General features: G+C 45.6%; 1 protein-coding gene across 2 annotated transcripts in view; it reads right to left on the reverse strand.

Moving 5' to 3' along the window:
• Positions 1–306: 306 nt before the first annotated feature.
• Positions 307–15,722, reverse strand: part of LOC133111373 (DENN domain-containing protein 5A-like) — a 33,911-nt gene continuing 18,495 nt past the window's right edge. For both annotated transcript variants that reach the window (XM_061221667.1, XM_061221666.1), the window contains 19 exons: positions 15,112–15,299; positions 13,587–13,895; positions 13,236–13,451; positions 12,640–12,874; positions 11,231–11,381; positions 10,475–10,568; positions 9,995–10,126; positions 9,522–9,674; positions 9,258–9,345; positions 8,993–9,077; positions 6,736–6,864; positions 5,751–5,872; positions 5,058–5,203; positions 4,481–4,599; positions 3,748–3,929; positions 3,496–3,578; positions 3,252–3,375; positions 2,767–2,935; positions 307–2,118 (listed from right to left, as the gene is read on the reverse strand). In XM_061221667.1, the coding sequence (XP_061077651.1) occupies positions 1,935–2,118; positions 2,767–2,935; positions 3,252–3,375; positions 3,496–3,578; positions 3,748–3,929; positions 4,481–4,599; positions 5,058–5,203; positions 5,751–5,872; positions 6,736–6,864; positions 8,993–9,077; positions 9,258–9,345; positions 9,522–9,674; positions 9,995–10,126; positions 10,475–10,568; positions 11,231–11,381; positions 12,640–12,874; positions 13,236–13,451; positions 13,587–13,895; positions 15,112–15,299 (2,909 nt within the window). In that variant the 3' untranslated portion in view covers positions 307–1,934. The remainder of the gene's footprint in view (positions 2,119–2,766; positions 2,936–3,251; positions 3,376–3,495; positions 3,579–3,747; positions 3,930–4,480; positions 4,600–5,057; positions 5,204–5,750; positions 5,873–6,735; positions 6,865–8,992; positions 9,078–9,257; positions 9,346–9,521; positions 9,675–9,994; positions 10,127–10,474; positions 10,569–11,230; positions 11,382–12,639; positions 12,875–13,235; positions 13,452–13,586; positions 13,896–15,111; positions 15,300–15,722) is intronic.

The following is a 15,722-nucleotide window of genomic DNA, read 5'->3' on the forward strand; positions in this document are numbered from 1 at the left end:
AAATGGTTTGTTCACCAAGGCCCTCACGTAGTTAATATTATGCATATATCATGTATTATGTATATTTTGTAAATATTTACGCTACTCGTGCTTATCAAGTGCGACTGCACTGCGAACGTTAAATGCATCACAATAAATCAAAGTGCCATTATAAAGTCGACAGATGGTCAGAAACCCGACTGAATATATTAAATATACATCGTCGCACATAAAATGTCGGAAACAATCTGAAATCTAATATTTTAATTAATTTAGTTGTCTGTTGCAGATCTCTAAAAATGAAAAAGAAAGACCAATGAAATCAGGTGGTTAGAAAATGTACCGTTTATTAATCAAGTTAAATACAAGAGTAACCACTCCTCTAACTGCCCAGTAGGCTACAGAGCTACAGTTCTTATATGGAATGGGTTCCAGAGCAGTTTTCAAGATATAAATCACACCCAGTAAACCCATTAAAGATAACATGTCAATTGTTAGATGTTAATTGCAATCTACTTACTAAAGCAAATCCTCTTTTTTGGTTGTAAAAATATACAGTACACTTTTGCATACAGACATGGAATTTCATTTAATACATTTTATACACTATACACAATTACTTATGTTACACTAACATACATGACACATGATACAAGTCTGTCAAGAAATATAGGCTATCTCTAAACAAAACTTCCTTGAAAAAAAAAAAAAAAACTCACAAGAATCTCATAGCATTGATTTATAGGCATCCCAGTAGTAGGATGAAAGTTTCATATGCGCACTGACATTTTGTCAAACGATAATGTTAACATGTTGTTATGTGCTGCTCCTGAAACTAAGTAACTAATTTCAGTATTTAATCTAAATTCATTGGTTGACCTTCATTTTCATGCAGTAAGTGTTGCATAGCAAAACGGCAGCAATGGAATTTGGGCTGACTGGGAAAAGTGAAATTAATACAAAATGTTCAGTTTTGCATGTGAACCAGACAGTCCATGGCAATATTCAAGTCTAGCTGAGACCATGCTAGTGTATATTACCCATAGTCCCCTTTACGGAATGTCGTTGAGAGGTCACCAAATCCCAGAGTACAGTAGGGTTGAATGTAATGGTTTAATCGGGTAGAGGTATTTACAGGTATAGGTACACGTGCTGTATGCCAGGAGCATTGATAGGGACAGAGCATAGACAGTCTGCAGGGCTACACCAGAGCATTCTACTTTATAAAGTTGAATGGACCTCTAAATTCATGACAATGGCTTACTACTGCTCCATGGATACAATTGTGCAATAGGAATCTCCATTACCTTTACTAATGGTGGAAGGTTGCTATTTTTCAGAGCAAGTAGCATGATATGTTAAAGTTTTGACACTATTTTTGAGCCTGATCAAGGTTTTATGCATTGCTATTGGAAGATACAAAACTATTTGAAATGTTTCTTAATTTTTTCAAAAAATAAGAACCCTATTCTCTCCTGTCAATAATACTTATAAAGCATACTTCTACATCATTTGCTTTCAGCTCTGCCGTATGACCGGTAGCTTTAAATGCTTTAACAACAGAGCAAGCAACTCAACAGACATATCGAAATAATACTGATCCATTCTGAAAATATATTATCTTTCTTGTCTTTACTTTCTTCTTAAATATAGCTATTTACCAGAAATTTACAACACGGCTTTCATTAATACAGTATAGCACAGAATGGGGTGTGTTCACAAAAAAATACAAATTAAGAATCATAATAAAAAACATGTTTTAAGTGTCCAACTGCATGTCTTTGAGGATAAAAATAATGACACAGGTTCATTGCACTTAATTAATGGCAAATGTATCAGCAGCTTCAAAAATAAGCCATTTCCTTTGCTCAAGTCAATGTGTCCATAACAATGATTCTTCAGTGAAAGTATCCGTTATTCTTGCTGGTCCAGGCCCACCAGGTGCATTGCAGGCTCTAAATACTAATGCCTTTGACCAATGAAGGCTCCAGAGTGATGTTGAACTCCTGTAATGTCTGCAGCACCCTGATCAGAGAGTTCACCAGGGTGTGGTCCTTTATGAAGGCTGTGTCTTCGTACATCTGCCCTGTGACCGGACAGTCTGCCAGTAAGGCTATCCAGTGGTGCAGCAGATGATCCCTGGATGGCAGTGAAGATTCAAGATGAAGTTAACAACATTAATGTGACATACCAAATTATAGTCTGGCACATAAAAACAGACCATTTAGCCATCAGATTGCTAAATTCTTTAGATTTTATGCATGAAATCATAATAACAGAGAGTTGTATTTTGGCCCATCCTGGTCATTATTTTATCCATTAGGTATTTTACATTATAATCCTTCTGGCTTGCACTAGAAGTAGTAGTAGTAGTGTCCCATACAAGCTGGCAGTGAGACAGATCTGTTATCCTTCATGACTCACCAACTGGGCCAAGCCACAGCACTGTCTGTGACACAGTGGACAGACACCCCTTTATTAAAGCCAGGGAAATGACAGACCTGAGCTGCCAGTGCTGTCCCATTACACTGTCCCAAAATCCTGTCACAAGATGAGCAATTTGCCACACTAAATTATCTTTAAATGTGTTCATACAGAGACAAAAATATAACCGAATGCTTAAATCGGCTTGACTCAATAGCAATCTATACCTTGTTCACATGTGAAGTTCTCTCATAAAAAGCAACTCAACAATAATAAAAAGAAGTAAACATGTTTGTAGGTTAAACTCATCAGCAATAATCTCTACCCATCTGTCTGCATGAGGTGTATGTGTGGTGAGCTTACCTGACTCCCAGACACACCAGCATCTGGAATTTTCCATCCTTGCCGATGTTTCGTGGTGAGCCGTTGATGGCACGCATGGCATGGCAGAAGTTCTTCACCCGGGTCTGCCAGTTTTCCTCCTGTGACATCTCCTTCTGCTCGAGGTTCTCAAAGTATGTCTGTGCCTTTTCTGGGGTTACATAGTTCAGCAGAGATGGACACGGATCTGATAAATTCCCTGATATACCAAACTCCACCCACAGAGCTCCTAACAAAACAATCAGTTGAATGAGTTTGCCCTGTTTGAGGTTACCATGTTACCATGCTGCTCTTCTGGTATAGCACTGTGCCAAATTCGACAGCTCAATAATGCGCAAACTGTCCATACCTAGTATAGCTATCGGCAATATTAGCAGATCAATTGCTAGCAAAGATCCTGCTACTTCATCACATTCAGTCAATGAGGACAGTTGAATATAGCTGTGGTTGCTAATGAGAGCTCTTACCAAGGAAGTCCCAGATGAAGACATTCTTGAAGAGACGTGGGGATTTGAACCCATGCTGGAACACCTGCTCCAGTGCCCAGACCAAACCAAACTCTCCACACAGGAGCAGTGTGAGACTGCCCCTCTGAGGGCAAGAGAAAAAGAGACGGGTGTGATGTCTTCGCAGACATGATACTATGTCTCTCAGGATGTAAAATGTTAAAGCAAGCCCATGAACATTCAGAGTCTAGTCGCTGGACCTCACCTCCTTCTCTGGCTTGTGGAAGTGCTTCACAATGCCATTGATGGCTTCTCCTACTCCCTCCTGGACCTGGGCAGTGTTTAACTCTGGAACGGGAGAGAAATGTGTAATGCTATAGCAAAAATGCACCTCAAAATGGACCTCAAAGCCTCAATCCTCCCCCCTCAAACTCTCTTTGCCCTACTCTAGTTGGTGTAATCCGACCATGCCCTTGCTGAAGTTGGCTTACTTGGATTCGTCTGTGGAGTTACTCACTTGGTTTACCACTTGGCGAGATGGTGACCAACCTCCGAATCATACCAGGGGAATGTTGCATGGGAGGGGTCCGGCACAGACGTTCTTCGTTCTCCGCACTGGGCGTGGTCAACTCCCCCACAAGCACCCGCTCCAGGCTGCCATCATCCACACCTTTCCCCAGCCAGCGGCCACATGGGAATCTGCCCCAAACAGTCAAACAGTCAAACAGTCAAACACACAGGGTCAAACATGCAAACGAGCATGGAAAACTGCAAAGAACACCCCCTAGAGCCTACAGCAAGAGCCCCCACCCAAATAAATACTACATGCCGAGAGAGGTCACTGAAGCCCCCTGAGAAGCTCACTCCCAAACACAGACTGATATACCAGGACAGCTTCCCGAGTCTGTTTTATAATTAATTACATTTACTCCATCACCAAAAACATTCTGTGCAGTTATGAATGTGGCATAAGGCTAGACTAATACAGTTCTGTTCCATTTCATTTAATTCCATTACATTTAATGTGCTTTATTGGCATGAAAGAAAGAGTGTGAATATTGTCAATGCATAAACAAACAATAGAAGAACAAAATATATTTTGACCAAACAACGTGAAAGGAAAACAAGTGTAATTATGATAATGATAGTAATTCAGTTGCACATATCCTAGAAGAAGACTAATTGGCCTGTAAGTGTCCCCTGCACCAGCAGTCACGGTTTGTATCGAAGATTAAAAAACCTGTACTCACTTGTAGGCATGTCCAGTGATCTCGTTCCTCACCATGACGCACTCCACCAGCCACTTTGCATAAAGCCCGGCATTGTCATGTCCCATCTGCACTGTGGTCAGCTTGCCCAGGTTCTGACACTGTAGGGAAGGAAAAAAGAAACCTCTGTCTCAGTCTGTGAGAGATGTGTAGGTATATTACTGGTGTCTAAAGAGTTAAAATATAATATCCAGGTGCACAGCTCCAGTGGCCTTGGCTCTCTGCCCATTTCAGCTTGTGCTGTAATAACCTTCCCCAACTTCATTTGCTGCTCTTTTCAGTATATATATTTATATATATACACATTATCCATAATAAGTGGCAATTTCACATTCGTTCTAATTGGCTCCAAATTGAATTTCCTCACACAAATCAAAAGTCAAGCAATCTCCCCCTTTTTTCATGAAGCTATACACAAAAAACATAATGGTTCTTATAGCCCTGTTACTGTCCAATGTGACAGTATTTGAGCGTGTACCCCCACAATCAATGTCACTGCAGGTCCCATCCCCATCCATTGCAGGCCCCACCTGACAATATACCTAAAGGCCCTGCCCACCTCAAAGGTGATCTCCAGACTGTTCTTGGGGATTTGAAGTACTCCGGTTTCGGACAGCTCCCCAGAAACGCAAAGCCAAGGGTTGGCGGTGAACATGGACCCTCCCAGTTTCTTACTAGGAATGACCATGACATAGTACGGGATCGCTGGGGATCGGAAAACCTGTCAGTACAGCACTACAAAACTGGGATACAATCTCCAACAGGATTCATAATGCAAGATATAATTAAGTAATTTGCTATTAACTATATTTTTCTTTGATAGCACTGTAAAAAACATTCTGATTTAGTACCATACATCAAAGGACATATTGGCTACAATTTAATCTCAACCCAGAGTGTACACCAGATATAGTTGCCAATGGCCAGTCAGGCTAACATGAATTGTGGTATTTTATGCAGTTGTGTACAGAGTACAGTGAAGCTGTCATATGCAGTTCATTCTTGAGGTTATAACTGCATTTAAAGGGTCAAGTACAACAAGAGGGATTGCCACTGGGTTTATGTCAAAGCCTGCAGAAGCCTTCAAATGAATGTCACCAACTCAAAGCTGGCATTGGCAAAGCATGACCTTAGTGTGGAGTGGAATTTGAATATTAAGTGAGTGTAGTCTAAGCATGGAGTAGAATTGTGAGTGTGGTCCAAGTTAGTTGTGAGTGCAGCCCAAGTTAGTAGAACAGGTGCAGGTACTCACTGATTGTAGTGAAGACATTGGTGAAGCAGAAGTAATCCACTGCATTGAAGGACAGAAGGTGGTAGAGAAACTGCTCGATCTCATCATCACAACGCAGGAAGGCATAGCGCTTGTACAGTTTCCTTTAAAAGCGTAATACATAACACATTAAGTCAACTGGGTTACAGCTGCTAAAACAGGCACCTTCTGCAACCCTCATTTCAACGGGTCTCCCAATACCTGACCTAGAACGGAGCACAACCAGAGACTCCTGTATGTTTTTTAATAAGTATACCTTCTTCTGATCTTTCCACAGGGAGACAAGACTGTAAATATTCACCCAGATAGCTGTCATAGCAAAGATAATTGCTGGTTTCTTTGCCTTACAGCACCTGTAACTGGCAGTTATAAAATGAAAAGGTACAGATATCTTGTGTGGCAGTGGGCAGACAGTGTGATTTTTCAAAGGGGAAATACCAGGGGTGTGACCCAGTTCACCACAGCTATCCCGTAAATAATTAATAGCCCTCATTCAAATTTAATGGCAGACTGCAAAGTGTTGATATTTCAAAAGAGCTCATATATTAATTAAATGAATTCTTGAAATGTTTCTCTTTGCATTAATGTGCACCTGGGGGATGCTGCATTGAGGACATTAATTCAGCACTGAGGACTGATTCATACCATCGCCAACCATCACATGGAAAGAAAGACATGCTCCCTACAGTAGCCTGTGCGGTCTTCAACATCGTTATTATCCAGGTTTAAACATGCAGACATATGCTGTCTCCATATAGGCATTTGATCTATGGCCCCAGTCAGAGCCTTACCCGGACAGAGAGATTACCTCTGAAAAGAAAGCCTCACACCTACTGCCCACATCAATTGCCCATCTTTCAGCATTCAGGGCATTTTAGGACTCCGGTACGCTACCACGCTGCAGGACAGAGCTCTGAAACATGCCTGCACAGGCGACCGCTTGGTTAGACATGCAGGGGTTGCTCACTTGGTCAGCTCATGGTCAGACAGGAGCTGTTTGAGGTGTCTGGAGAGCAGCTTCTTCTCCATGGTGAGCCGCACCCACGCCCTGGCTCGGCCCACATCGGTCTTGATCTCGCCCATGTTCTGGATGTGCCTGTGAGGCAGGGAGGCAGGGAGGCAGAGAGGGAGGGGGGAACAGTGATTAGATGGGGGTGGAGGTGCAGCAGGAGGACCCTGCCCATCTTCCCCCACAGGGCACCTGGACTTGAATCTGGGTCAGGCCTGGCGAGGGTTCTCCCGTCTCTGTGGCGACCGCACACAACCTTAGTTATGGTGTACGCTGAGTGAGAGTGACAGGCCTCTGTACGGGGCTCCCCTTTAAACTTTAAACACGAGGCCCAGGTAGAGTGTGCTGAGGAGGACAGGGAAGAGGAGCTGCTCAGAGCCAGCCTCCTGCCACCCCTCACAGTCGCGATCATGCCGCACGTGTCCGGACGCATCCCTTCCACTCCGCCTGTGCCAGTGAGTGCTGTCTGCTCTATGAGTGCCCCCAGCCCTTCCCCCACCTCACGCTCACATTAGCCCATTTCCCTCCTGCACTCCACACAGCAGAGCTGTGCTTCCAGACAGACGTGTGCACTGGGTTATTCTCCTATTCTCCATTACAGCAGGCAGGAGGAGATGCACTGAGGAGGCTGGGCACCAGAGGACAGCCAGGAATAGAATACTGATTACTTCCCGTGATGTAAGAGGGGGGCGGGGAATGGCATTGTCAGTTTTCTTGAAAGTAGCGATGCTTGCTGGTGTACAGCAAAGCATTCTGGTATAAAATGGCTGCCGTGCATCAGACTGGTGCTGTGGGAATACCGGTGGTGATGGTCGTAAGGCAACACCCCCCCTTCGCCAATGCAGTGCACTTTGAGATCCAGCTCAGCTCTCTGCGGACATTAGTACACCATATAAATGTGCCACACAAATGCAATTAAAGATTACCATTAGTGGTAGCATCAGTTAAGCTCCCTCATCCATGGGTTGTGGGTAGGCTGCTTGTTGATTGTTTGGTTGATCGGAGAATAGCATTGGTATTAAACAGGTCTGCAGTGGATGTGATAGCTTATGTACTATATGTGTACATGTGTGCATACATACATGCTAATGTGTGTGTGCACATGTACACTTGCATATATGCGCGTGCGCATGAGTAGGTATTTTTGTTTGTCTGTGCCTCTGCATGTGTGTGTGCATGTTTGTGTGTGTGTGTGTGTGTGTGTGTGTGTGTCTGTGCGTGTGTGCAGGCGCGTGCGTGTGACCAGTGAACTGAAACAGACTTTTGTCTCTCTTACAGTGGGCTGCAGGGGGTCTGGTAAGTAGGCTGGAAGTAACACATAGTCTCACAGCGGGGATTCCTCCTTCACGCTACACAGGAAGATGACCTTTTGCCTGACTCAACACCGTCTACACGCACGGCTGCCCTGTGTCTCCCCCCAAACACCCAGACCAGGGCTTTTCTCTTCGCAGTCATTAGTACACTGCTTTGCCCACGGCTGAATGTTCCCTGGTAGTCACGCAAACTTCATACGAACTGGTTGTCTTGTTCCCAACAAAAGGGCCTTTTCTTTCAGAAGATAATTATGCAAATAAATGACACTTGCCAACTGTCAAGTGTCAGATAACAATGAAAGATAGAACAAAGAGGGTGTAGGCTGGATGAAGATTTAATTAATTTAGCAGTTTTTGTTTGCCGATTTCTCAACCTTGTCAATATTCTTGGTGCGTGCTGACTACAGTGTGACAGGAAAAGGGATTAAGAACAATGTTATTTTGAACACCTTCAGAGATTGTCTGATTAAATGAATGAGTGACTAGGTGAATTCTGCCAATTTTTGTCCCAGGAGTGAAGATATTTCTTGGCTCTGGAAACAGGAGAGCGATTAATAAACTGATAACAGCCCATAAGACTTTGACGTTGCTCTCTCTGTGTTACAAAAGATTGATGAACTAGCATCCACAGCCAACAGTTTTCAGCAGCAGGCACAATTTATTTTCAACATTTTGAACACAAGATGGCAGTAAACCATATAATTCAGGGGAAACTTTGGTGTGTGTGTGTCTGTGTGCACGTGTGTGTATGTGTCTGTGTGTATGTGTGTGCGTGTGTGTATGTGTGCGTGTGTCTGTGTGTATGTGTGAACGTGTGTGTGTGTGTGTGTCTGTGTGCGTCTGTGTGTGTGTGTGTGTGTATGTGTGTGCATATCGCTCAAACTGCATGGGGAGCCACTCACCTCATGTCCTGGATCAGGGAAACTTTGAGGGGGGGCATGGCGATGCCGGGATCTGACTTCCGTCTCTCTGATATATGGATGAGTCCTGCGGGGCAGAGGGGAGTGATCTAACGGAGCCACTCTCTGCATTCGTGCTCCTTGCTGATGTAAGCCACATTATGAAACACACACACAGCCAGGGATCTCATACTCCAACCCTGCACTGCCTGCAGCATTAACTCCAGCCCTGGAGGGCTGCCGTGTGAGTTTGCTTTGAAGTTCGTACCTGGTAACACTAAGCCTGCAGGTGGGGCATCCTTCTTCTCTGCACTCTCTTGATAGTGCAGAAGGTGAGACCACAGTGCTGATTTGCCCTAGAAGGAGGAGGAACTAGGGTGAGCCATCTGTGACTGTAAGCTGGAGGGACTGCAGGATGGAGCCACAGCAGCAGTCCTGCTCTGGATGCCAGCACACCAATACTACCGCAGGTGAGCTAACACCTGAAGCACAGGACTACCCGTTTACCCTGTTTCTGCTGCAGACGTGTTACCTGTTTGACCTGCAGGCCATGGCTCCAGATCCGCTCCAGCAGGTCACAGAGGCTGGCGATGAGTGTGTTCTCCTCCACACCTGTGATGCTGACCTCTCCATGACCCAGCTCCACCGCCTCGCGCCCCATCTTCTCCACCAGCATGCGCTTGGTCTGGAACACAGGGAGGTTGAGTGATATTAATATCACACAGAGGGCAGAGTGATATCAACAGCACACAGAGGGCAGAGTGATGTCAACATCACACAGCAAGGCACAGGGATTTCAACATCACCCAGAGAGCATAGTGATATTAACAGAGTGATCATCATGCCAAAATCTCAAGTCATGAACTACTACTACTACTACTACTACTACTACTACTACTACTACTACTACTACTACTACTACTACTACTACTACTACTACTACTACTACTACTACTACTACTACTACTACTACTACTACTAATAATAATTTCTTGTGTCAAATACCTTGTTCCTACACTCCTTCAGCAGCCCCTCCACAAACTTCCAGTTGGTCTGTGCAATGACAGAGGGGGACAGGTTGGACAGTTTCGGCTGGCGGATCATGGTGCCCAGGGTCCGAGCCTCCTGGATGTATTTCTGGAACCAGAGAGACACAGGAGGACTGAAGTGTCAACCACACACAACACCGCTCTCTGGACCGTGACAGCCAATAGTGATCCAAGACCAACAGAAGCTGCATCACTGAGCTGAGAGTGAGTCACAGAGAGCCAGAGAGAGAGAGACAGAGAAGAGAGTGGGAGATAGGGATAGGAAGAGAGGGAGGGCAGAGAGAGGGAGAGAGAAAGGGAAGGAGAAAGAGACCTATCACAGCAGGAAAAGTAAACATAAAATGGTCATGCAAAAAGAACATAATAAAACTGAAAGATACAGTCTTTGAGCAGAGGGGGTATAGGGACAATAGTATCCATGGCCACAGGGGCTCACCTCTCTTTGGTCATTATCCAGGTACAGGTGTTCAGCATGCTGTTTCTGTCTGTCCTTGCGCCTCCACTGCGCTGGAGCACTACGTTTGGCCCACCTGATACAGGAAACGGTACAGCAGCATGAAGCACAGGCTCCGCCCACACACAGATTCACTTCCTCTCACCCAGACAGTACACCAGTCTGGACCACTGCCAGGCAAGTGCTCAGTTACTTCCCCCATAATCAACTGAATTTATTATCCTGTCAGACACAATTTAGTACAGGCTACACTGCAGATGAAAAGGTGTTTTTTTCCCTGGCTGATGTCACACCTTTCTGCTACATGCCAGGTCTGAGATTATGGAGAAAACGCTGAGGATAGTCACCTGTAGACGGAACCAATGAAAACAAACTGCAGGAGCAGTCATGGGTGACGAATGTTACATTATCTCCATGTGTTATTACTAAGACCCTGTGTGTGGTCCTCTCTTACTGCTAAATATGCATGAGACACTCACTCTCAAGAACAAAAATGAGGTACAGTAATCACTAACAGTAACAGTAGCTTACTGTGCCAGTGCTGCCCTATTAGCCTGGTGCTACAATTTATTTCTGAGAAGGTGTTTTAATCTAGTGAGCTCCTGCTTTTCCATTTCAACATTAGACAAATGACATTACACACAGAAGCTCTATTGAGATGTTGAGCTTCAGCTGTTTTTAGTTGGTCAGGGCAGCAGTGCAGCCTGATGTCCCAGCATGCTGTGTGTTGAGGCTCACTTGTTGCTGGTGGGGCCGGAGGACAGGACGTCGGCCTGCAGGTGGGGGAAGAAACCCGGCTCGTAGCGTCCCTGCCCAATCTTCATGTCCAGCAGGTGGGGATGCAGGGCCGTGTGGTCCATCTTGGACAACCGCATCTCTATGGTCTTTGCTATGGGGGGGGGACACCAAAAATCACTCGTCATCGGGTGTCTCCATAGCAACAAGAACACCGCTAGGCACCTCCCTAAGAGGCAGCCAGCACAGAGGAGGGGCTTGTGTGGGTGCAGAACCTCAACACTTGATTCAACTAATCAAGTAATATCGGTCTTCACTCGTAATTTGTTTAATTAGCGTTTTGATTCAAACAGTGTATCAGAGTAGAAGTACTGATCTGGTGCAGGTTTTCCATGGCCATACCCTAACCCTATCCACTATGTGTAAAAAGGATAGGCTGATCCTGGATCATGTGTCCTCATACCCCGAGCTGCTTCATGAATACGGGCCCTGGGGTTTCAGTGCAGGGAGGGCAGGGCAGTCTGTGCCCATGCTGGCCCTTCTGGTGCTGAAAGCGCTGTTAGAACACATCCGTACAGTACCCACCAGCAGGCCTCATACTCCCCTCTGGGTAGCACCACCCAGAACACCACACCTGCTCTGCCCACCACCACCAGTTGTTCACATCAGCTTTATAATCAGATTTATTTATAAATTATTTATAAATTTATTATTATTGCCTACAGCATAAAGGGCGCTGGTGAGACTACCCGAGGGACTGCAGGTAGGGGACAATAACACGTATTTAATACTGAAGTAATACGAAGAGAAAGAAATAATACTGAAATGATATCTGCATGGCTACTGCTTCAAGACACACAAAGTATTGTATAATGCCAAAAAATCTATTTAAATCTACTTAGAGGTTTTATAGATCCTGTAAGCTGGTAGATTCTGGGATAGGGGGAAAATAAATCAAATAATTCCTGATTCACCAGCAGCGCATTACTGAGTTAACTACAAATTAATCCTCAGCTCCAAAAGGCCAACTTAGAATTAATTAAATCTAAACAATAGATGATTAAATGTGTAATTAATCATCCCAGTGCTGTATGATCTATGCACATAGTTGTGGGTGTATCCAGTCAATCATTGGCTTTCAAATGCTTTGTGGCCATTTTCTCCTACAATGCACTGCAGGTATGAACCAGTGCAACCCACCATCCTCAGTGGTTGGGGAGGTGAAGTGGGGGGAACACACTCTCACTATTGGGGGACATTTCCTGACTAACACGATAGGGATCAGGGACAACCAGATCATATTTCACAACACACTTTTACAGAACAGCTTCTGTAAACCCATAAAAACGCTGTGTGGACATACATACACAATGCAGTCTGTAAGTATTTGGACACGTGGTGTTAGGACTCACTGGACTCTTCGATGCTGGTGCATTTCTGGTACATGGAGGTGCGCAGGGTGGGCGTGCGCACGTTCAGCATGCGGACCTTATCCACACGCGCGTCGAACACGCGCAGCGCATGCTCCTTATCCTCGTCCTCGTGGCAGAGGATCTTACAGTCAATGAACGAGGCGAACGTCTGCGTTTCCAGGAACCGCGACAGAAAGGGAAGGTACGGCTCCGGCTGGTCTGAGAGGAAGGAGGCCTGGAAGGGACCAGAAAAACATCAGTAAAAACAAAAGATAAACTGCCACAGAGCTGATTTAACCAAGAACCTGGGACAGAAGCAAACAGGTACAATAAAACATTTTTACGATCGTTTAATGTTTGGCACGATCAGCTTGCTCAACCTTTGCACTGAAAAACTGTTGTAATAACATGATTCTTACTGCTAAAGCAATAAAAAGCAAAACAAGTCGTGTACAAACTAACCACCGGAGAGCTGCTCCAATTCAATAACTATAATATCTGCAGCCCAGTTCTCAAACTGACCACAACACTCCATCAACACTCCCGGTCTGACCATACACTAGAGCTGGGGCTTCAGGTGGTCCACTGCCCTTCACCTTGTCGAAGTTCTGCATCTGCTCTCGGTTGGAGAACCAGGCCTCCTTATCCTGGCTGGGCTGGATGACGAACACCTCGTAATCAGCAAACATCTGCGTGAAGCGGTTAGCGAAGACCTCGCGCACATGAACGTTCAGCTGGTGCATCTTAAAATCCTCCTCATCACACAGGACCTTCAGACCCTTATTGCTGCCTGTTTTGTCCTTAGCCTCCACCTGAGAGAGAGAGAGAGAGAGAGAGAGAGAGAGTATGTAGAGTTCCACTTAAATGACATGGCCTGTGTGCAGGAGTGCAGAGACCCTCCCCATGTCCCATGTGCAGGAGTGCAGAGACAGCCCCCCTGCTCTCACCCTCTCCATGCTGACTCCGGTCCTCTTCACCAGGGCCTGGAGCCGCGCCATGGTCTCGTTCTCCTTCAGCAGGTAGGAGCTGAGGGGCGAGCCTGCCACGTTCCCGTTGCGCTTGTCCACCTCGCTGTTCCGGAAGCCTCTGTGCTTGGCCACGGCCTCGCCGTAGCGCCCCCTGCCCTCGGGGGGAACTCCAAACCCCAGCAGCACCTCCGAGAGCTCCTGGATGAACTCCAGCTTGTTGGGGAACTGCGGCAAGTCCTCTGGCAGCTCAATGCAGTGGTTATCAATGTCCACAAAGCACAAATTGGCCTGGAAAACAAGTGGTCACCTGTTAGCCAACAACGCTAAACACCAGCCAAACAGCACATACAACTGCATACTGTGGGTGGCCCATAAAAGCCCTATAGCAGCAAAAAAGCTACCCTTTCACCATATCAATCTGTACACATTGTGTGTAGAAATGTAATCAGTGCACTGTATGTTGCTCCGCATAAGAGCATCTGCTAAATGTAAATATAAACAGTATACCATTGAGTTTTGGTGATATGTTGGTTTGACTTAATTAATCTCATTATGGTTTAGTCATTAGGTGTTTGACCATATTTAGAGGAAGACTTTCAAAGTGTATTAAAAAGCAAAATGACGTGTACATTACAGGTTTTTTCAGGACACTAGACAGTATATCACACACTGCTACCTTTGTGAACAGTACTGTGTTACTCCACTAGGTGGCCACACACACAATAAAAACATGGCTCCCTCTCAAGTAGTCTTTATTGATGGGAAAACATCACTTCCTCATGCCTGGGGACATGCTGTACCAAGTGCAGCCACTTCCACAGAGTTCAGTCCTTTATGATCCGTGCGATTGTGATCAGCAGAGCTAACCGCGTTCTGAAGCAGTTCAGTAATCAAATGAAACTTCACATCTAAACATCTTCAGATTTAAACTTCGATTGATTTTCTTGTCAGAACCACTGTCCTAAACAGTGTTAAACAGCTTTATGAAAAATAAGTGAGGATAGAATATCCACTTATGGGACTAACCACAGTTCCAAAACAGGATTATTTTTATTAAATGTGATCTACAGGTGCGAACAAGCACTGGGATGTTGATGTGAAATATCATTAGCCAGTATATCATTCAGTAATTTCTAATCCTTTTAGCCATCATGACGAGTCACACTGGAGGGGATCCAAATGTGTAAAAGCAAAATTGGCAGCAGAGAGTAGCCGGTATCCACAGTGTGATAAATACTGAAGAAGCACAAGGCTTTCACTCTGATGGGCTGTTTAAGGCTGTGCAGAGAGTACAAAGTGATGTAGGTCCACAGAGAAAGGCCCTCAAACACTGAAGAAGAGGTGCATGTCAATGAATATGTGACTGCAACGAGCAGGACTGCAAATCCAAAGTGGTGGGAGCATTACAGCAACATTATGGGATAAGCATTGCAGAAACATTGTGTGAACATGGCAGGAACGTTGCGAGAACGTTGTGGGAACGCTGGGTGTGTGGCAGGCCCACCTCCTGGGGCAGCTCCAGGTGGGAGCGGTCTTCCTGGCCGTTGGAGTGCAGGCCCATGAGGTAGGGCACGGGCGCATCCAGGAAGTGCAGCAGCGAGGCGGGCAGGATGGGCACGTACACGTGCTGCCACTGGAACGGGAACATCAGCGCCGTCACCGTCTCTGCCACCGTCATCAACCTCTGGTAGTCTGGAGGAACAGAGGCACAGAGCCACAGAGCCACTGAGCTACTGAGCCATAGGCGCACGCACACACACACACACACACACACACACACACACACACACAGTCACCATCAGCTCACACACACACACACACACACACACACAGTCATCATCAGCTCTCACACACACACACACACACACAGTTACCATCAGCTCACACACACACACACACACACACACAGTCATCATCAGCTCTCACACACACACACACACAGTTACCATCAGCTCACACACACACACACACACGCACACACACAGTCACCATCAGCTCACACACACACACACACACACATACACACAGAGCCACTGAGCCATCAACACACCCACACCCACCCACACACACACACACACACACACACACACACAGCTACTGAGCCATCAGCACTCC

Source organism: Conger conger, chromosome 15 (genome assembly GCF_963514075.1).
Source record: "Conger conger chromosome 15, fConCon1.1, whole genome shotgun sequence".
Taxonomy (NCBI): domain Eukaryota; kingdom Metazoa; phylum Chordata; class Actinopteri; order Anguilliformes; family Congridae; genus Conger; species Conger conger.